The sequence below is a fragment of the Hemiscyllium ocellatum genome, chromosome 30 (genome assembly GCF_020745735.1).
Source record: "Hemiscyllium ocellatum isolate sHemOce1 chromosome 30, sHemOce1.pat.X.cur, whole genome shotgun sequence".
Taxonomy (NCBI): domain Eukaryota; kingdom Metazoa; phylum Chordata; class Chondrichthyes; order Orectolobiformes; family Hemiscylliidae; genus Hemiscyllium; species Hemiscyllium ocellatum.
In genome coordinates, this window is record NC_083430.1 from 3,352,871 (window position 1) to 3,375,303 (window position 22,433).

Below are 22,433 nucleotides of genomic sequence, written 5' to 3' on the forward strand. Positions count from 1 at the left end.
GCCAGACCTGCTGAGATTTTCTAGCAATTTCTGTTTTTGTTTGATTTCCAGCATCTGCAGTTACAGAGCTGTACAGCATCGAAACAGAACCTTCAGTCCATTCGCCCATGCTGACCAATTATCCTAAATTAATCTAGTCCCAGATCCCTTAAAACTCTTCCTATCCAAGTACCCATCCAGATGCTTTTTAAATACTGTAATTGTACCAGCCTCTACCACATCCTCTGGCAGCTAATTCCAAACACACACTACTCTTTGCATGAAAATGTTGCCCCTTCTGTCTCTTTTAAATCTTTCCCCTCTCACTTTAAACTTATGCCCTTTAGTTCAGGACTCCACCACCGCAGGAAAAGGGTCTTATCTATGCACCCTATTCATGCCGCACATGATTTTATAAACCTCTGCAAGGTCACCCCTCAGCCTCCAACCCTCCAGGGAAAACAGCCCCAGCATATTCAGCCTCTCCCTGTAGCTCAAACCCTCTAGCCCTAGCAACATCCTTGTAAATCTTTTCTAAACCTTTTCATGTTTCACAACACACTTCCTATAGCAGAGACCAGAACTGAACGCAGTAATCCAGAAGTGGCCTAACCAATGTCCTGTACACGATTTCCCAACTCCTGTTCTCAATACTTTGACCAATAAAGGAAAGCATACCAAACGTCTTCTTCACTACCCTGTCTATCTGCCATTCTACTTTCAAGGAACTATGAAGCTACATTCCAAGGCCTTTATTCAGCAACACTCCCATGACCTTACCATTAAGTGTAGAAGTCCTGCCCTGACTTGCCTTTCCAAAATGCAGCACTTCACATTTATCTAAATTAAACTCCATCTGCTATTTCTCAGTTCATCTGATCAAGATCCCATTGTACTGTGAAGTAAATTCTTGGCTGTCCACTACACCAATTTTAGGGTCATCTACAAACTTACTAACCATATCTCCTATGTTCACATCCAAATCATTTAATTAAATGACAGAAAGTAGTGGACCCAGCAACAATTTTTGTGGCACACCACTGTTCACAGGCCTCCAGTCTGATTCAATCCTCCACCACCACCCTCTGTCTCCTTTGTTCAAGCCAGTCCTGTATCCAAATGGCTAGTTCTCCCTTTATTGTTTAACCCTCTCATTTGGAGAGTAAGCTTGATAGAGATGGAGAGATGTTTCAGTCTGATTTAGGCAAATCAAATGAGTAGGTCAATGCATGGCAGATGAGGATAATGTAGATAAAAACAGGAAGGTGGAAAATCATCTGAATGGTTATGGGTGTCCTTGCACATCAGTCTATGAAAATAAGTATGCAGGTGTACAAACAGTCAAGGAGGCAACTGGTATGTTGGCTTTCACAGCAAGAGGATTTCAGTACAGGAGAAGGGATGTCTTGCTGCAATTATACAGGATCTTGGCGAGATTGTATTTGGGACAGTGTATGCAGGATTTGAGGGGTGCAGCAAAGGCTGATTAGACTAATTTCTGGAATGACAGGATTGACATGAGATATTGAATCAGTTAGGATTATATTTGCTGGACCTTATAAGAAGGAGATTGGGGAGAATCTGATAGAAATCTATGAAATTCTAACAACTAGACAGGGTTAATGAATGAAGGCTGTTCCTGGTAATGGGGGTGGGGTGGGGGGGGTGGTGGTTCCAGAAGAGATTGGATATAGCAGTTGGGGCTAAAAGGATCAAAGGATATGGTGGAAAAGTAGGAACAAGCTCGAGCTGGGTGATCAACCATGATCATAATGATAGCAGAGCAGGCTCGAAGAGCTGATAGCCTACTCTTGTTCCTATTTTCTGTGTTTCTATATTTAGAAAATCTTAAACAGAACTGTGTTGATAACAATTTGTAAAATGCAAATAATGTTTCACAAATCTGTTCGTGTGCTTGAGGATTTAACAAGCAAAGGGGAATTCAAATATGTTTGAATTTAAAGTTGACCTTTGATAAGGTGCCACATCAAAAAATTGCTGCACAAGGTACGAGCTCAGGATTTCAGGGTGATACATTTGCAAGAATAGAGGATTGATTAACAGGAAACAGTCATAATAAATGGGTCATTTTCATACTGACGAGCTACAACTATACAAGCACCAGAGGGATCAACAACAGGGCCAAACTATTTACTGTATAACCTATAACAATGCCTCTTATGAAGGGACCAACTGTGCTTCAGGCATATTTACAATAAAAAGAGTCAGCAAGTTGAGGCAGATATAAAGTATCTATGTAAGTGAAGTGACTACACACTGCAGAAAGATATTTTGGATGTTATTATGCAGGTAAGTAATTAAGGAAACCAAATGTTGGCCTTCATTGCACAGAAACGGAATATAGAATTAGGGAAGTTTTGCTAAATTATGCAGAGTACCGGTGAGACCTCACATGGATTAGATTAGATTAGACTTACAGTGTGGAAACAGGCCCTTCGGCCCAACAAGTCCACACCGACCCGCCGAAGCGCAACCCACCCATACCCCTACATTTACCCCTTACCTAACACTACGGGCAATTTAGCTTGGCCAATTCACCTGACCCGCACATCTTTGGACTGTGGGAGGAAACCGGAGCACCCGGAGGAAACCCACGCAGACACGGGGAGAACGTGCAAACTCCACACAGTCAGTCGCCTGAGTCGGGAATTGAACCCGGGTCTACAGGCGCTGTGAGGCAGCAGTGCTAACCACTGTGCCACCGTGCCGCCCTTAAGTGCTGTGCTGGAGTGCTGTGTATTATTCTGGTCTCCTTACCAAAGGAAGGACATACTTGCACTGGAAACAGTTCAAGGAAGGTTTTAAAAGTTGATTCTTGAAATAAAAAAACTGTCTAATGGGATGCTTTAAGATAGATTTTTCAGTCAGGTGTAAGAGAATTGAACCCAGACACAGGATATGAATGGACTTGGATTTAGATTAGATTCCCTACAGTGTGGAAACAGGCCACTCAGCCCAACAAGTCCACACCGACACATCGAAGAGTAACCCACCCAGAACAATTTCCCTCTGACTAATGCACCTAACACGATGGACAATTTAGCATGGCCAATTCACCTGACATGTACATCTTTGGACTGTGGGAGGAAACCGGAGCACTTGGAAACCCACGCAGACATGGGGAAAATGTGCAAACTTCACAGTCACCCAAGGCTGAAATTGAATTCCAGAACCCTGGCGCAAAGAGGCAGCAGTACTAACCACTGAACCACCGCGGTGCCCACAGCAGATTTCAAGATTTGACAACTGCCTGACTTATCAGGACCTAAATGTCATCAATCTTTGAAAATGCTAAGAGAATATTTGCCTATTCTGTGAGAAGACAGTTCAAAGATCAGCAAATACTCTGAGGTATACACACATCAGAGTGAGAATGCTCCACTCCACTGAATAAGGATTTACATGCATTTGGAGAGACAAGGATAAATCAGCAAGGTTTTGTGTAAGGAAAATCATCTCTCACAAACTTAATTGAGTTTTTAATGATGTAACCAAAAAGATGGATGAGGGCAGAGTGGTAGACATTGTTTACTTGGACTTTAGTGAAGCCTTCGGCAAGGTTCCTCATGGGAGACTAATCAATAAAATTAGATCACATGAGATTCAGGGTGAACTTGCCAATTGAATACAAGATTAGCTTTATGGTAGGAGATAGAGGTGGAGGATTGTTTTTCAGACTGAAAAGCCAGTGAGCAGTGGTGTTCCTTCTGGATCGATTCTGGATCCACATCTGTTTTGTTATTTATATAAATGATTTGGAGGAGAATATAGGAGGCATGGCTAGTAAGTTTACGAATTGGTGGTATAGTGGACAGGGGAGAGGGTTATCCATAGATTGCAAAGAGATTTTGATCAATTGGGTCAATGGGTTGAGGAGTGTTAGATGGAGTTTAATTTGGATAAATGTGAGGTATTGCATCATGGTAATATATTAACAAAGACAGGACTTATACAAATAATGGTAGTGTTGTACAACAGAGAGACTTGGGGTTAAAGTGGTTCTTTGAACTTTACATCACAGGTTGGTTTAGTACACATACTTTGCTCAAATCTTTGAGTATATGAGTTGGGCCATCATGTTGAGGTTGCACAGGACATCGGGAAGGTCTCTTCTCGAGTATCGTGAGCAGTTCTGGTCACTGTGTTATGGGATATTATTAAAGTGGAGAGGGTTCAGTAATAATTTATCAAGATGTTACCAGAAACAGAGGGTTTCAGACACATAAAAAGGCAGAGTTTTTAAACTGGAATGTAGGAGATTGAGGGGTGTCCTTATTGTGGTTTATAAAATCATGAATCACATAGATAAGTTGAATGGCAAGGGTGTTTTCCCCAGGCTGGGGGAATTTAAAAATAGAGGGCATATTTTGGTGAGAGAAGAAAGATTTAAAGAGAATATGAGGCAACATATTTTTTAAATCACAGTAGTTTGTGTGTGGAATGAACCAAAGAAAGTAGTAAATGCAGGTACAGTTACAATGTTTAAAAGACATTTGGATAAGTTCATGAAAAGGAACAGTTTAGAGGGACACCAGCTAAGCACCGGCAGGTGGAACTAGTTTAGTTGAGAATGTGGTTGGCATGGACTGGTTGGACTGAAGAGTCTATTTCCATGCTGTATGACTATGGAGGTTAAGCTAGCCTTTGATTCCGGAGGTTCAACAGAATGAGCAATTTTGTTTTCTTTATTCATTCACGGGATCACGGCATCGCTGGCCTGGCAGCATTTATTACCCATCCGTAATTGTCCGGAGGATAGCTACAAGTTAACCACACGGCTGTGGACCTGGAGTCACACACAGGCTAGACCAGGTAAGGATGGCAGTTTTTCTTCCATAAAGGACGTTAGTGAACCAGATGGGTTTTTCCAACATTTGACAATGGATTAATGGTCATCAATTAGATAGGGTAGACTGTGGAAGTCTATTTCCTAGGATGATGACGTCAGCTTGTACGTGGGGGCATAACTACAAATTATGGTGTGACAGATTGAAGACAGATCTGAGTGTGGCAAGGGCGTGGAATGCCTTACCTGCCAATGTAGTCAACTCTGCCACAGTAGAGAGATTTAAAAATCCTTGGATAAGCACATAGATGATGATGGGATAGTATAGGGGGATCAGCTGAGAATAGTTCACAGGTCGGCACAACATAGAGGGTCGAAGGGCCTGTTCTGTGCTGTATTGTTCTATGTTCTATTCTCATTTCAGGATATTTACTGAATTCAAATTCCACCAGGAATCTGTTGTGACAGAATTCAAACCCAAGTCCCCAGAACGTTACCCGGATCTCTGGATTAACAGTCCAGCAATAATACCACTAGGCCATTGTTCTCCTGAGCTTAATAAAACATTTAAAATTGAAGGGGCTTGCCTGGGTAGATGCTGAGGATGTCTTCCCTCCTGACACCACCTAAAACTAGGCAGAACAGTTTTAAGATAAGGCGCCTCCTATTTCAGATAAACGTAAGGAGGAATTATTTCCCTCTGGAAGGTCATTAGTTTTTGATTTCTCTCTAGAAAGAAGGTACTGACAGAATTTTCATTGATTAATCACGGATTTGAGGGGCCAGGTAGGAAAATGAAGCTAAAGCACAATCAGATCCCTGAATCTGATTGAATAGACAATAGACTATAGACAATAGGTGCAGGAGTAGGCCATTCAGCCCTTCGAGCCTGCACTGCCATTCAGTATGATCATGGCTAATTAGGATCCTAATTAGTATCCTCTTCATGCCTTATCTCCATAACCCTTGATTCCACTATCATTGAGAGCTCTATCCAACTCTTTCTTAAATGAATCCAGAGACTGGGCTTCCACTGCCCTCTGGGGAAGAGCATTCCACACAACCACCACTCTCTGGGTGAAGAAGTTTCTCCTCATCTCTGTCCTAAACGGTCTACCCCGTATTTTTAAGTTGTCCCCTCTGGTTCGGCACTCACCCACCAGCGGAAACATGTTTCCTGCTGCCAGAGTGTCCAATCCTTTCATAATCTTATATGTCTCAATCAGATCCCCTCTCAGTCTTCTAAACTCAAGGGTGTAAAAGGCTTCAGTCTTTCAGTGTAAGGTAATCCCATCATTCCAGGAATTGACCTCATGAACTTACGCTGCACTCCCTCAATAGCCAGAATGTCTTTCCTCAAATTTGGAGACCAGAACTGCATACAGTACTCCAGGTGTGGTCTAACCAGGGCCCTGTACAGCTGCAGAAGCACCTCTTTGCTTCTATACACAATTCCTCTTGTTATGAAGGCCAACATGCTATTAGACTTCTTCACTACCTGCTGTACTTGCATGCTTGCCTTCATTGACTGGTGTACAAGAACACCCAGATCTCTCTGTACTGCCCCTTTACCTAAATTGATTCCATTGAGGTAGTAATCTGCCTTCCTGTTCTTGCCACCAAAGTGGATAACCATACATTTATCCACATTAAACTGCATCTGCCATGCTTCTGCCCACTCACCTAACTTGTCCAGGTCACCCTGTAATCTCCTAACATCCTCATCACATTTCACCCTGCCACCCAGCTTTGTATCATCAGCAAATTTGCTAATGTTATTGCTGATACCATCTTCTATATCATTAACATATATTGTAAAAAGTTGCGGTCCCAGCATGGATCCCTGCGGTACCCCACTGGTCACTGCCTGCCATTCCAAAATTGAGCCATTTATCACTACCCTTTGTTTCCTATCAGCCAACCAATTTTCAATCCAATCTAGTACTTTGCCCCCAATACCATGCGCCCTAATTTTACTCACTAACCTCCTATGTGGGACTTTATCAAAAGCTTTCTGAAAGTCGAGGTACACTACATCTACTGGATCTCCCTCGTCCATCTTCAGAGTTACATCCTCAAAAAATTTGAGAAGATTAGTCAAGCATGATTTCCCCTTCATAAATCCATGCTGACTCGGTCCTATACTGTTACTACTATCCAGATGTGCCGTAATTTCAACCTTTATAATAGACTCCAGCATCTTTCCCACCACTGAGGTCAGACTAACTGGTCTATAATTTCCTGCTTTCTCTCTCCCACCTTTCTTAAAAAGTGGTATAACATTAGCCACCCTCCAATCCTCAGGAACCGACCCCGAATCTATCGAACTCTGGAAAATAATCACCAACGCATCTACGATTTCCTGAGCCACCTCCTTCAGTACCCTGGGATGTAGACCATCAGGCCCCGGAGACTTATCAACCTTCAGACCTAACAGTCTCTCCAACACCAAATCCTGGCAAATATAGATTCCCTTAAGTTCAGGTCCTTCAGCCACTGTTACCTCAGGGAGATTGCTTGTGTCTTCCCCAGTGAACATAGATCTGAAGTACCCATTTAATTCTTCTGCCATTTCTTTGTTCCCCATAATATATTCCCCTGTTTCTGTCTTCAAGGGCCCAATTTTAGTCCTAACCATTTTTTTGCCTTGCACATACTTAAAAAAAGCTTTTACTATCCTCCTTTATATTATTGGCCAGTTTACCTTCGTACCTTATTTGTCCTCTGCGCATTTCCTTCTTAGTAATCCTCCGTAGTTCTTTAAAAGCTTCCCAGTCCTCAGTTTTCCCACTTAATCTTTGCTATGTTATACTTTTTCTCTTTTGACTTTATATGTTTCTTAACTTCCCTCGTCAGCCACGGCCACCCATGCCTCCTCCTAGGATCTTTCTTCCTTTTAAGAATGAACTGATCCTGCAACTTCTGCATTATACACAGAAATATCCACCATTGTTCCTCCACGGTCATCCCTGCTAAGGTACTGCACCATTGAACTTTGGCCAGCTCCTCCCTCATAGCTCCATAGTTCCCTTTATTCAACAGAAGTACTGTCACTTCCGACTGTACCCTCTCCATCTCAAATTGCAGATTGAAGCTTAATGTATTATGGTCACTACTTCCCAATGGCCTCTTCATTTCGAGGTCTCTGACCAATTCTGGTTCGTTACACAATACCAGATCCAGAATTGCCATCTCCCTGGTCGGCTTCAGCACCAGCTGCTCTAAGAATCCATCTCTGAGGCACTCCACAAAGTCTCTTTCTTGAGGTCCAATACCATCCTGATTCTCCCAGTCTACCTGCATGTTAAAATCCCCCATAACAACTGTAGTAACATCTTTGCGACAGGCCAATTGCAGCTCCTGATTCATCTTACATCTGACATCTAGACTACTGTTTGGGGGCCTGTAGATGACTCCCAAGAGGGTCTTTTTACCCTTAGTATTTCGCAGCTCTATCCACACTGATTCTACATCCCCTGACTCTAGGTCCCCCCTCGCAAGGGACTGAATATCCTCCCTTACCAACAAGGCCACCCCACCCCCTCTGCCCGTCAGTCTGTCCTTACGATAGCACGTGTAGCCTTGAATATTCATTTCCCAGGCCCTGACCACTTGAAGCCACGTCTCAGTTACCCCCACAATATTATATCTGCCAATTTCCAAAAGAGCCTCAAGCTCATCCATCTTATGTCTAATGCTTCGTGCATTCATATATAGTATTTTTAACTTGTTACTGCTCTCACCTTTCCCATCAACCCCTATTTCACTCAACCTTACAGCGTGATCCCTTTCCGAGTTTTCTGCCTCATTGATACAGTTTCTTTCTTGACTTCTCTTGTTCTAACTTTCCCTTCAATTTCCTTTTTAAACATCCAGTTTGTTCCCTCCCCCCCGCTACTTAGTTTAAACGTAGCTGTGTTGCAGTAGAAAACCTGCCTGCCAGAATGCTGGTCTCTAACCTATTAAGGTGCAAACCGTCTCTCTTGTAGAATTTATGCTTACCACAAAATATACCCCAGTGATCCAAGAACCTAAATCCTTGCTTGCTGCACCAGTTCCCCAGCCACACGTTCAAGTCCATTATCTCCCTGTTTCTGGCCACACCAGCCCGAGGAACTGGAAGCAAACCGGAGATAACCACCTTGGGCGTCCTGCTTTTCAGCCTTCTTTCTAGTTCTCCGAAGTCCCGCTGTAGTATGTTCCTCCTCTTCTTCCCAACATCATTTGTACCGACATGTACCATCACCTCTGGCTCTTCACCCTCATCCTTGAGGATTTCCCGCACTCTGCCCGCGATGTCTTTCATCCTTGCACCAGGAAGGCAACACACCATCCTTAAATCCCGTCTGCTGCCACAAAAACCCCGGTCAGTTCCTCTCACGATGGAGTCCCCTATTACCACGGCTCTGTGCGATGTCTGACTCTTCCGCTCTGCCTCTGCGCCAACTTTTAATTGACAGACCTGGCCGCCTTGCGCACTGGCAGTGTCATCAGTCTCTACTGTTTCCAAAAGCTTCAACTTGTTCCTGACAGGTACTTCCCCCAGGGTTTCTTGCACCTGTCTCCTCTCGGCCTTCCTCATCGTCTGCTCTCTTCTGGCATGACTGGTGTAATAACCTCGCTGAAGGTCTTGTCCAGAAAGATCTCGTTCTCTCGGATGAGTCGAAGGTCCTCGAGTTCTTTCATCAGTGCTGCAATATATTCGGTCAATAGCTGAATGTGCACACACTTTCCACACATATTCGAGCCAGACACATCAGAGTCGTTGACCTCCCACATCAAGCACGTAGCGCACTGAACCAGCTGGGCAGTCATGTGTTCACCCTCTTCAACTGAATGGAGGATATTGGAGAGGCCTCTTCTAGAATACTGTGCGCAGTTCTGTTCGCCCAGTTATAGGAAGCAGGAGGTTAAGAAAAGATTTATCATCATGCTATTGGGTATGGAGGGTGAGTGTTACAAAGAATGGCTGTTTAGGCTGGGACTTTTTACACTGGAGCATAGGAGGTTGACATGTGATCTGATCATTGTTTATAAAATAATGAGGGAATTAGACAGAGATAATGGTAGGATGCGGGTTTTCTAGACTAGGGGGTACATTGTTAGGGTGAGGGGTGAGAGATTTAAAAAATACATAAAAAGCTTTTTTTAATACAGAGGGTGGTTCGCATGTGGAATGTACTTCTGAGGAAATAGCAGAAGTGGATACTATTACAATTTGGATAGATACATGAATAGGAAAGGTTTGGAAGGATATGGGCCAGGAGCAGTCAAGTGGGATTAGTTTAGTTTGGGATTATTTTCAGTACGCTCTGGTTGAACTGAAGGGTCTGTTTCCATGTGTTATGACTACTTTATGTAGGGCAATTTAGAATGAGAAGTCATAGTTTTAGGACGGGGTAGATTTAGAACAGAAATGTGGAATAGTTACTTCTCTGAAAGGGTCATTATTCTGTGAATTCATTATCCCAGAGCATGGTGGATGTTGGGACATTAAATAAATTTGAGGAGTTTGACAGATTTTTAATTAGTAATGGGTTGACAGGTGATGAAGAGTGAGTGAGCAAAGTGGAGTTGAGGCCAAAATGTGACCAGTGAAGTAGACTCAAGAAGTTGAATTGCTGACTCATGCTCCTTGTTATTGTGTTTACAAAGCAATCCAACATTTCCCCTCTCACAAAGTCAAAGTAATTGTCTATAGGTTTCCATTCACACTTTTTCCCTTCTCAATTGTGATATTACGTTTGTTAATCTCCAGTCTGAAGGACTTTCCAGAATTTATTGGACTTTGAAAGAACATTGCCAGTCACACACTGTGCCATTTCCTGCAATACTCTGGAATGCAGCTCATCTAGTAAAGCGAAAATTCAAATCAATTAACTTTTCAAGAACTCTTTACTAACACTAATTTCTTCCAGTTTCTCAGTTTCACAAATCTCTTGGTTGCCTGGCATTTCTGGGAGATTGCATCTATCTTCATGGAGTAAGATGCAGACAAAGGTAATATTTAATTTCTCTACTACTTCCCTATTCCCACTTTAAATTCACTGTACACAAGAAATAGGCCCAAATATGGCCTAGCTAATCTGTTTCCTTTTACATTTTGAAAACCTCACTTATATCATAGAATTTCTACAATGCGGAAAGAGGCCATTCAGCCCACTGAGTCTGCACTGACACTCCAAACAGCATCTCACACAAACCCAGTCCCCTGCCCTGTCTCTATAGCTTGGCATTTACCATGGCTAATCCACCTAGTTTGCACTACATGACAATTTAACATTACCAATTCACCTAGCCAGCATATTTTTGTTCTGTGGAATGAAACTAGAGCACCCGGTGGAAACCCATGCAGGAACATGTGAACTCCACACAAATAGTCGCCTAAGGCTGGAATGATTAGATTAGATTAGATTCCCTACAGTATGGAAACAGGCCCTTCGGCCCAACAAGTCCACACCGACCCTCCGAAGAGTAACCCACCCAGACCAATTTCTCTCTGACTAATGCACCTAACAGTACGGGCAATTTAGCATGGTCAACCTACCTGACATGCACATCTTTGGACCATGGGAGGAAACCGGAGGAAACCCACGCAGACACGGGGAGAATGTGCAAACACCACACAGACAGTCGCCCGAGGCTGGAATCGAACATGGATCCTTGATGTTGAGAGACAACAGTGCTTACCACTGAGCCACTGTGCCTTACCATTTCTCATGAGTTTGCATTTACTTCCTCTTTCCTCAGCTTCTTGGTCATCTTTTGCTGGGTAATAAATTGCTATCAATCCTAAAACTTACCACATTTTCTGGCATTCTTACTTTCTTTGATCTGTTTCAAACTTAATGTGAAATTCTCCCATATTTTGGTCACTATTTCCAAAAGGCTCCTTTAAATCACAGTTAATTTAGCCCTTTTTCATTGATTAACACTGATTCCAAAATAGCCAAACCCCAAGTTAGCTTCTCAATGTACTGTTCCAGAAATTCATTCTCCTACACACTAGGAACGTTTCCTTCACATCATTACTGTAAATAGGTTTACCATATCTAGATATAACTTGATTTCTACTAGGAGAAAGTGAGGACTGCAAATGCTGGAGATCAGAGTAGAGAGTGTGGTGCTGGAAAAGCACAGCAAATTGAAGTCACATATTGGAGCCTTATAACATTACATGCACCTCATTTTCTCACCTTTACTGTGCCCTTCGTTACTACTAGTTCGATAATCTATGTCTTCTCTTTAGAGGGAGGTCTCTGTTGATGCCACTGTCAAATTAGCTCGTGTGTTAGCTTAGAAAGAGAGTTTAAAATTTGCTTACCACACCCCATTCAACTACGCACATACTATCTCAAACCTCCTTAGACTGCTCGTGTATCTTAGCTCTCACAGTCTCATACACCCAGTGTTACTGGCACCTTCACGTGCACAAGGTATGGTTTGGGTCTTTGTCAAAGGGAGAGCAGCAAGCAGAAACACATCTTTACTTGGTCAGAAAAATGAAGCACGTGTTTGCTTTCAGAGCCACACATTAATGCCTTGACATTATGCTGAAGATGACTTGAACATGTGATTTGGCACGAACCTACCCAAAAATGAACATGCAGATGTGAAGAGCATCGGCACCTTTGAATTCCAAATAAAATGTGGCCCCTAGAAAGGAAAACAAGTTAATCAAAATGGTGCAGACAGTATGTCCCTTGAAAATTCACACCCCATGTTCCCTCTTAGTCTGACAATCCTCCCTCTCCCCATCACATTCCTCCTCTCCAAAGATCACACCCATCCAGGCCCAGGTCCCCCAAAAGTGACAATCCATTTGACCACGCCCCTCCTCCCACCCATCCACAATCATCCCCTCACAATCTAACCAACTGCATTACTGCCTCTTCCTACAACTTTGTAACTATCACTGCCGTATAAATTTGAATCTCCACAATAGATGGTGAAAGCATCGGCTCAATGTTTTTGAGTATTTCTCCTGAGATATAAAAAATAGTGACACCTAATTTTGAAACAGTGCTCAACGCCCCCCACCAACACCCCCACTCGCCTGCCACACAAGAAAAACATCCTCTTCATATCCCTTCTGTCAACCTTCTCAGGATCAAGTATGTTTCACTCATGTCATGTCTATCTCTTTTAAACTAAAGCAGATACAAGCTTGGCCTGGTCGACCATTCCTCGCAAAACAACCCTTCTATTCCATGCATAGTCTTGTAAACTTACCATATCTTAGAATCATAGAATCCCTACAGTGATAAAGAGACCAATATTGTTTGTTCTGATGCCATAGTCCTACCAGACCATAGGGGCTGCTCTCTCATTAGAGAAAGAAGTGACTGGTGGTGATTTAACCTGAGCCACCAGACTTCAGGCAAGGGAAGAGGTTGAGAAGGAGGGTCCTTCATGGTAACCTCAAACCAGTGATGGGAACTGAACCCACGCTATTGGCATCACACTACTCTATACACCAACAATCCAGCCAACTGAGCTGAACAGATATTGTACACAGAGCTCCTGATAAGGTTGCACCAAGGTTCCATATAATTGAAGCAAAACACCATTACTTTTGAACTGAATTCCCCTCATAATAAAGTATAACATACCATTAGCTTTCCTAATTACTTGCTGCAGCTGTACACTAAACATGTGATTCATGCACAAGGACACTGAAAGTCAGACAAATGTTAGAGATGGAAGCAAGTTAGAAGATCTTGCAGCGCTAGGTATCACACCTAGGTTGAAGGCACTTATTCTTTGTTCTAATTCACATTTAACTGGTTTAAGGAAGAATATTTGAGTCAATACCTTGGGAACAGACTCCTCACCAACTTCTGGAGATTAATATGCTGCAATCATACACACAGACACCGCATTATCGAGTTTCATTCAATCAGATACTGAAAGGCCAGCACCAATACTCACCAGCGATGACAGCAATTGTTGTGGATAGAATATAGCTGAGGCTAGCAATCTGGGATGCATCGTATAACTCAGAGACCTCTCGCAGAAACCTTCAAATGACAAAGACCAATTTCAGTCCCATTCTCCAACACTAAACACTGATATCCTGACACTGAATGTTCCATTTTACCCAGACCATAAGCTGCCTGAGGGTACAGAGGGTCAGAGTCCTACCATCCAGAATGTTCAGAATAGATATTCATATTTAAGGACAAACAGGACAAAAACTGGCAGATTTAGGTCTGTTTGGACATTGTCTGATTTGAGAAGGGTTACGATGTGATATCTTGGAGCCAATATTCTATCACGAGCTGTCAGCCACCTGCCATTTTTCTGGAAATGAATTAACTTAGGAGAAGCAGCTAAGCAAATTTCAAGGAGTAATGGGGTTGATTGCTTTAATTAATGGGAAAGCCTAACTTTGAACCCTTTGCTCATTATTACCTTGCAACTCCCAGGACACACTTTCACAGCCCAAAAGGTCAGAAGCAACTCACTGTCCTACTCAGTTGACTGCTGTGTTCGCTGTGGTTTAGTTGGTATCACTCTTACCTCCAAGTCACAAAGTTGCTCCAGGGAACGAGTACAAACCTCAAGGTTGACACTTCAGTGTAGTATTGTACTGTCAGACAGATCATGTTTCAGAGACTCATCTGCCTCCTTGTGTGAATGCAGAAGATCCCTTGGCACCAGTTCAACGAATAGGGGAGTTATCCTAGCCAATATTTTCCCTCCGTCAACTTCACAAAAACATCTAATCACACTGAAGTTTGAGAATTGCTGGATGCAATTTTCCAACGCTACCAAAGTGCTTCACTGTCTATAAAGTCTCAAAATAAAGGAATGAAATGATGAAGAATTTCTTCTCTCAGAGAGTTGAGACTTTGGAATTCCATGCAACAGTTGTGGGGGTAAAGGAATCAAGGGTTATAGGTAAGAGCAGGAAAGTGGATATGAGGAATGTCAAATCAATGATGATCCTGTTGAACGGTAGAGCAGCCTCAAGGGGCCAAATGACTAATCTTATTTCTTATGGCCCAAGTGCACTGAGACAACAGTTGCTCATGAAAAGTGTAATTATTTTATATTCAATTGTGGTAAAAACATAGTGACTCAGTCTCTGAGGAGCTGAATCCTAGGGAAGTGTTCAGTGCCCAAGAAAACAAATGCAAACAGCAAATAATAAATGGTAAATGATGGAAAAAAGTGAAAACATTAACTCACGCTGCTTGATAAATTGCTGCTGCAATCATACACACAAGCATCACATAGAATATAGGATAAACCAGCTGCATGTTCCCCTGGATCGACAGAATGATCATTCCTGACACACCCTTTGCTGCAACAACAGTCACTGATCCTGGAGGAGCAAACAACACAATATCAATGAGAATAAGAACTCACAATAGTTACACAGCTAGTTATCCTTTTCCTGCTGAATTAATAAGGAATCAATCTTTCCCAGCTTAAATATTCATATCAACATGTGCACGTCATCTTTGACCTCTGGAGCAGGTGGGACTTCAATGCAGGCTTCCTGGCTCAGAGGTTGGGACACTATCACAAGATCTCAAGAGCCCTTACATTGATTAGGAAAATATTTTGGCTGCACAAACTGTTCAGAGATTATGTTACACATCTATGAAGCAGATGGGTCTGGAAACCAGGCTGCCTGGCTCAGAGGTATTACCATTGTGTCACAAGAGTCCATTACACAGCTAATGTGTAAGCTGCATTCTGGCACAATAGTGTCACTACATAGGCATTTTCTGATCATAAAACAAAGAACAATGGATGCTGGGGATCCGAAACAAAAAGAAGCAGCTGGAGAAACTCAGAAGGTCTAGCAGTATCTGTAGAAAGCAAGCAGAGTTAATATTTTTGTGTCCAGTAATTTCTCTGATAGAAAGTCACCAGATTTGAATCATTAACTTTGCTTTCTTCCCGTAAATGGTGCCAGACCTGCTGAATTTCACCAGCTATTTCCATTTTATTAACCTGTTCGGCGATATTATCAATCATCTTTGTAGCAGTTGAGACATGAATGCAGGTCTGATGGCTCAGAGACAGGGGCACTACTATCACACACAAGAGCCCATTACTAACTAAATATTAGTTGTTTAATTGTATGCAGGTGGTGGACTTTAACTAAGGATTCACTTGTGGTCAGAGGTATAAACAAACAGTGAAACTACAATGACTGGATGAGGAGATGCATGCTTTTAGATTAGAATGCCTACAGTGAGGAAACAGGCCCTTCGGCCCAACAAGTCTACAATGACCCTCCGAAGAGTAACCCAACTATACCCATTTCCCTCTGACTAATGGGCAATTTAGCAAGGCCAATCCACCTAACCTGCACATCTTTGGACTGTGGGAGGAAACCGGGGCACCCAGAGGAAACGCACGCAGACATGAGGAAAATACGCAAACTCCACACAGACAGTCACCCGAGGCTGGAATCAAACCCGGGTCCCCGGTGCTGTGAGGCAAAGGTGCTAACCACTGAGCCACCGTGCCGCCCTAATGTGTATTACGGTGGCACAGTGTATTTAATGTGCATTTCTGTAAATAAACGGTGTATAATTATTGACTCTAGTTCTATCCTTCACAAACTGGTTCTCTGGTACAGAATACAATTGAGAGATCGAGCGACAAAGGAGGCTGTAACCCACTGAAGGGCCAAGTAACAACTAAAGGCAATTCCATTTGCTTCCTTCTGGCTGTTTCAGTCATACAGTCTGACTGAATGAAGGAGGATACTATTTAGTGATTGATGCTAATGCAGTTAATGAATTTTATTCACACCAGTCACAGTAAACTACAGTGAACTGTTTCCTAGTGATAACTTTGCCCTGCTGAACAGAGCCCATGGATAAGCAGCAAACAGGCTCTGAAGGTCAAGGTTTGAACACACTTTAGGGTAGTCAAGGGTCCTCACTGCAAAACCTTAGGTGCAGACAGGCAAATGCAGCTACTTTACAGCCGTGTGATCAGGCCCAGTGCACAAGGATGATATGCCACACTGACCAGCTTCACAATGACAGAGACCAAAAGAATTTGCCTTGCAGCAAGTAACATGCCTCCCAACTCCACAGATCATTAGACAGCACCTACCAAACCCACAATCTAGAAAGACTATAGCAGAAGGTACATAGGAATGAATATCACCAACTGCCCATTTCTCTCCAAATGTTTCCCCATCTTGATTGGGAAATATATTCCTGTTCCTTCACTGTCACTGGGTCAAAATTGTGGAACTACCCCCACCCCCCCCCCCCGCCAACAGCATTGTGGGTTTACCTTCTGCACATGGACTGCAGTGGCGTATGATCACCTTCTGAAGGACAACTAGAGACAAGTAATAAATACTGGTTCAGCCAGCAATACCCACATCACATGAATTAATTCTTTAAAAAAACACTTTCTTGGGCAGATTGAACATTCACTGAGGGACGAATCCAAGAATAAGCAGGAAAATGGAAGCTGATACAAGACAGGGGAATTTTGCACTTACCCAGTAGAGCCACCAACAGCAATATAATCACAAGATAGGTCACATTTTGTCTTTTGTAGAAGTACAGGAGAAGGCAGAAAATAACGATCACCACAAGCTGAGATAAAGAAAGGAACAGGTCAGTGACGTGAAATTGGAACATTTAAATCAGCATCATTTCTGAAATATTGAGTGTTATCTGTGCTATGAATTGACAAACAAACAAGTATGGCTCCTCAAAGTCAGAAACACCCCCGCACCTCCCAAATCAGTTTCGCTCAGTGACTTGCTTTTTACCTTCACGACATGCCCCCATTCCAAACCTCTCTCCAACCCTGCCATCCTCCAACCTTTCATACCAGTCGTTCCCTCTGTCACACCCCTCCTCCAGAGTTATCCTAGTCCTTACCAGGTAGAGGAGGAATGGCCATCCTAGAAGGTGCAGTTCCAGGTTCCTGCTGGAAAGCTGCTCATGAGTATTTGGTCCAAATGTGACCAGCAGATAGATTCCTATCACAGTCAAAGCACAGCCAAGGAATGACAGTACATAACGCCCTGCAATAAAAAGGGAAAATAACAGGCAATGAACTGCAATCCTTGCCTGGACTACTGCTTACACAATGGAAAGACAGCAACACCAATTCACTATGGTAAATAGCAGAGAAGGCAGTAATTTGGCCCATTGTGTTTATACTGCTTCTTTAAAGATCCAAGAACTTCCAGTCGGATGGCAGCGGAGTCAAGTGCTTCAGCTAGAGGTCATCCGCTCTGCCTGCTTTTTCTTTTTTGTAAAATCCATTTCCCTCCCTTCTCCTGTCCTCAGACACCCAGCCTCAGCCTCCAAAACAGGGACACCAGCGACCAGAGGCCCAGGGCAGAGTGTGGCGGCGCGCCGCAGTGCGGAGCATAACAGAAAGCAGCAGTCAAATCAAAATGGAGACCCCCGGCACCGGTCTGCTGCACTCTTGGATAGAGATCATAATGTTTGTCTTTTTAACTTTGCTTCTTGTTTCTCTGACCTATGATTACACTGAGTAGAGCTGTAAGTTAATATTTTTTCTTCATTTCGCGATTATGTAACCAAGGATTGTACTTAGGTACTCTGTACTTTATGATGGTGCTGTGTGTTGGTGACATATCTGTAACTGAAGCTTTGTACAAAGGTACCTTTGAACCTAAGTTGACACTAAGTGACAACTTGAATTATTTATTCGTTTTCCCATTTCAAATTGCCATTTATTGAATGCCCACATCTTTGTCAGCCAATGATCACCATCTGACAGGGGTTGTTACAGCACAATCGTATTTATTGCTGGATCAGTAATCCAGAGACCCAGTTAATGCTCTGGGATGTTGGGATTGAATCCCGCCACAGCAGAAGGTGAAATTTGAATTCAATAAAAATCTGAAATTAAAAGTCCAGCCATGAAAAACTGAACAATCGTTGTAAAACAAAACCTGTCCTTCTAGTCTATTATTATCTTCTACACTGTTTGCTATTCTTACAAGTTTCATCAGAATGTCTATGAATGTCAAAATTGTACCTTGTGAATCTAAATTTAAGCCATAAATTACTATCAATGCATGCCAACATTTACAGAACAAGAATTCAGTATAAAAGATATTTTCTCACTCGAGACTTACGCAGAAATTCTTTGGGTTTCCACTTGTCCCTCAGGAACAGAATTCCTAAAATTGAACTGGCTGATGAGATAAAAGATATAAACATAAAGATGAATGGAGCTCAGCATCTACCCATTCACACATGTAACCTTAGCATCCCAGAACTTGCCTCTCAATAAGCATTGAGCACCTCCCATTCTCCCTCACTCTGCTGTGAGACATATCCTCTCAACAGAATTCTCACTTTTTGAGATACATTCTTCTATTGTAGGTACCACTGCTCCCTGCAGATCCTGTGCGAAACAACTGCTTTTCTTGCTCGAGATATAGTCTGCCCCACACGATACGAATCATTCAGAACAATTTCATACCAACAATGGAAACAGCACTGAGTGGTGTGACAAGCGATAGTGGAGCAAAGGCATATGAAATGAAGACTCCCAGCTCTCCTAGTAACATCAGCACCAGTCCCAACCACCAAGTCTTTGTCCGGAAATACGACCGAGGGTCTTTGGTGCCTGATAACCGCACATGGCTGTATTTCTGTAACAAGAGATAATAGAGCATCATAAGAACATTACTGCAAAGAATGATGATTAATAAGGGGTGGGGTGGGCTAGCAGAAAGGTGGTGAGGGGTGGACAATGCTACAGGTTTGAGGCAAGGAGAGAGTTTGCAGAAGGACCACAGAAGACACTGAGCACACTAAGAGCAATGGAGGAACACAGGGTTGTGGGGGTTAGGGGAGCATAGAGAGGTGAAAGGTGAGGGACAGGACGGATGGAGCGGCAAGACGGAGAGCAGAAAAATGAGAAAGGCACATATGGCAAGATGGGGAGAGGACAAGGTGCACATTGTGGAGTTTCAGCCCATTTAGTCCAAATGTTTAAGATGCACTGATTTTAGCCTTCAGCAATTGAGAGATACAGGGAGCAAACATTCAGAAACACTGAAAATAGGAGGAGGCCATTCAGCCCACTGAGCCCAATTCACCTTTTCAATATGGCCATGGCTGATCCTCCCATATCACTCCACAATTTCAGCTTCCAGAAATCTATTTTTTATGAAATATATTCAGTAACTTTGCCTCCATAGCCTTCTGCAGTGGAGAATTCCACAGGTACCACACCTCTGTGGCAAAATTTCCTCTAATTTTGTTTTCTTCCTTGTGAACCTCAAATGTGTGCATAGCTGCAACTTCTGAAACAAAGCCAATGCTGTGAATGGATTCGGAGTGGGCAGACCCTTCAGAGTGGCTGTATGGCTACACAACTTACAGAGAGAGTTACCCAGTGAAGAAATATCTCATTTCAGACCCAAGTTGCCTACTGTGCATCCAGAGACCATAATTCCCTATTCTTGTCTGCCACAGCAATGAGAAACATCATCTCTGCCTCTGCTTCCAGCCTTGTCAGAATCTTATGGTTCCATAAGATGTAATTTAAATGAAGGGGATATAGAATGTCATCCACAATTCTACTGAATTCAAATTTCACCATCTGCTGTGGCGGGATTTGAACAGATTCCCAGAGCATTACCTGAGCCTCTGACTGATGTATCCATCAATAATACCACTAGGCCACTGCCTATCCATTAATAATAAATCTAATGGAACTTTTTGAGGGTGTAATTAATAGAGTAGAAAAAGGAGAATAAGCAGATGTGGTGTATTTGGATTTTCAGAAGGCTTTTGGTAAGCCCCTCATAGGTGGCTAGTGAGCAATGGAGTCAGCACAGGAGCAATATATTGGCACAGATCAAAAATTGGCTGACAGAAAATAAACAATAGTAGGAATAGATGACTTTTTCTTCTCCCAAGTACCAATACAAAGCTGCATAGGGTTGAAGGGAGAATGCAAGGAAGCTGTAACGGTGATTTGGATAAGATGAATGAGTGGGCAAACACATAGCAGATGCAGTACAACAGGGCTAAATGTCAAATATACACTTCAGTAAGTGTGATATATTGGGAAATGTGAATGTATAAATAGATCTAGGTATCCTTGTACACCTGTCAATAAAAGTAAATGGCAGATGCTGCAATCAATTAGAAGGCAACTGGTATACTCAGCGTTCATTGCAGGAGGATTTGCATTCAGAAGCAGGGATCTCTTAATGCAGTTAGAAAGGAGTTTGTCGAGACCACACCTGGAGTATTGATGACAGGTTTAAAGCATAGAAACATAGAAGATAGGAATGGGAGGAAGCCATTTGGCCCTTCAAGCTTGCTCTGCCAGTCATCACGATCATAGCTAATCATCCAACTCAATAGCCTAATCCTATAGCTTTCTCCCCAGAATCTTTGATCCCATTCGCCTCAAGTACTATATCTAACTAGGCAAAAGTGAGGGCTGCAGATGCTGGAAACCAGAGTTTAGATCAGAGTGGTGCTGGAAAAGCACAGCAGGTCAGGCAGCATCCGAGGAGCAGGAAAATAGCCCTTCAATCAGGAATGTACTATTTCTAACTGCCTCTTGAATACATTCATTGTTTTGGCATCAACTACTTCCTGTGGTAATGAATTCCACTAGCTCACCATTCTTTGGGTGAAGAAACCTCTCATCTCTGTCCTAACCAGTCTGCTCCAAATCCTCAGACTGTGACCTCTGGTTCTGGACTCCGCCACATGAACATCCTCCCTGCATCTACCCTGTCTTATCCTGTTAGAATTTTATAATTCTCTTTGAGATTTCCTCCTCATTTGTATGAACTCGAGCAAAAACAATCCTAAGCTTGTCAATCTCTCCTTATACGTCAGTCCCACCATCCCCGGAAACAGCCTGGGAAACCTTTGCTGCACTCCCTAGAGAGCAAGAGCATCTTTTCTCAGAAAAGGAGACCAAAACTGCATACAGTATTCGAGCTGTGGCCTCACAAGGCTCTGTATAACTGCAATAACACATCCCTGCTCCTGTACCCGAAACCTCTCACAATGAAGGCCAACATCCCATTTACTTTCTTTACCACCTGCTGCACCTGCATGCTGACCTTCAGTGACTGGTGCACAACGATACCCAGGTCCCATTGCACACTCCTCCCTCACAATGTATAGCCATTCGGGTAGTAATCTGCCGCCTTGTTTTTGCTTCCCAAGTGAATAACCTCACATTTATCCAAATTATACAGCATCTGCCACTGATGTGCCCAACTCATCCAACCTGTCTAGATCATGCTGAAGGATCTCTGCATCATCGTCACAATTCACCCGACCACCCAACTTGGTATCATTTGCAAACTTGAGATTTCCTTTATCCAAATCGTTAATATATATATATAGTGAATAGCTAGAATCCCGGCAACAATCCCTATGGCACTAATCGTGGCAATTTGAAAAGAACCCATTAATTCCTACGGTTTCCCCTCTGCCAAGTAGTGTTCTATCCATCTCAATACACTTCCCCCAATCCCATGCACTTTAATCTTGCATAATAATCTCTTATGCAGGACTCTCTCATATGCTTTCTGAAAGGCCAAATATACCATATCTACTGGCTTCCCCCTGTCAACTCTACTAGTTACATCTTGATAGAATTCCAACAGATTGTCAAGCAGGACTTC

General features: G+C 42.8%; 1 protein-coding gene across 1 annotated transcript in view; it reads right to left on the bottom strand.

Annotated features, from left to right (window-relative positions):
• The window catches only part of nipal3 (NIPA like domain containing 3), a 61,703-nt gene that overhangs the window by 15,670 nt on the left and 23,600 nt on the right, over positions 1–22,433 (bottom strand). Inside the window, exons 3-9 of the mRNA XM_060847585.1 lie at positions 19,247–19,418; positions 18,897–18,956; positions 17,662–17,807; positions 17,274–17,370; positions 14,981–15,116; positions 13,718–13,806; positions 12,379–12,442 (exon numbers count right to left, since the gene is read on the bottom strand). Coding sequence (XP_060703568.1) covers positions 12,379–12,442; positions 13,718–13,806; positions 14,981–15,116; positions 17,274–17,370; positions 17,662–17,807; positions 18,897–18,956; positions 19,247–19,418 — 764 coding nt within the window. The remainder of the gene's footprint in view (positions 1–12,378; positions 12,443–13,717; positions 13,807–14,980; positions 15,117–17,273; positions 17,371–17,661; positions 17,808–18,896; positions 18,957–19,246; positions 19,419–22,433) is intronic.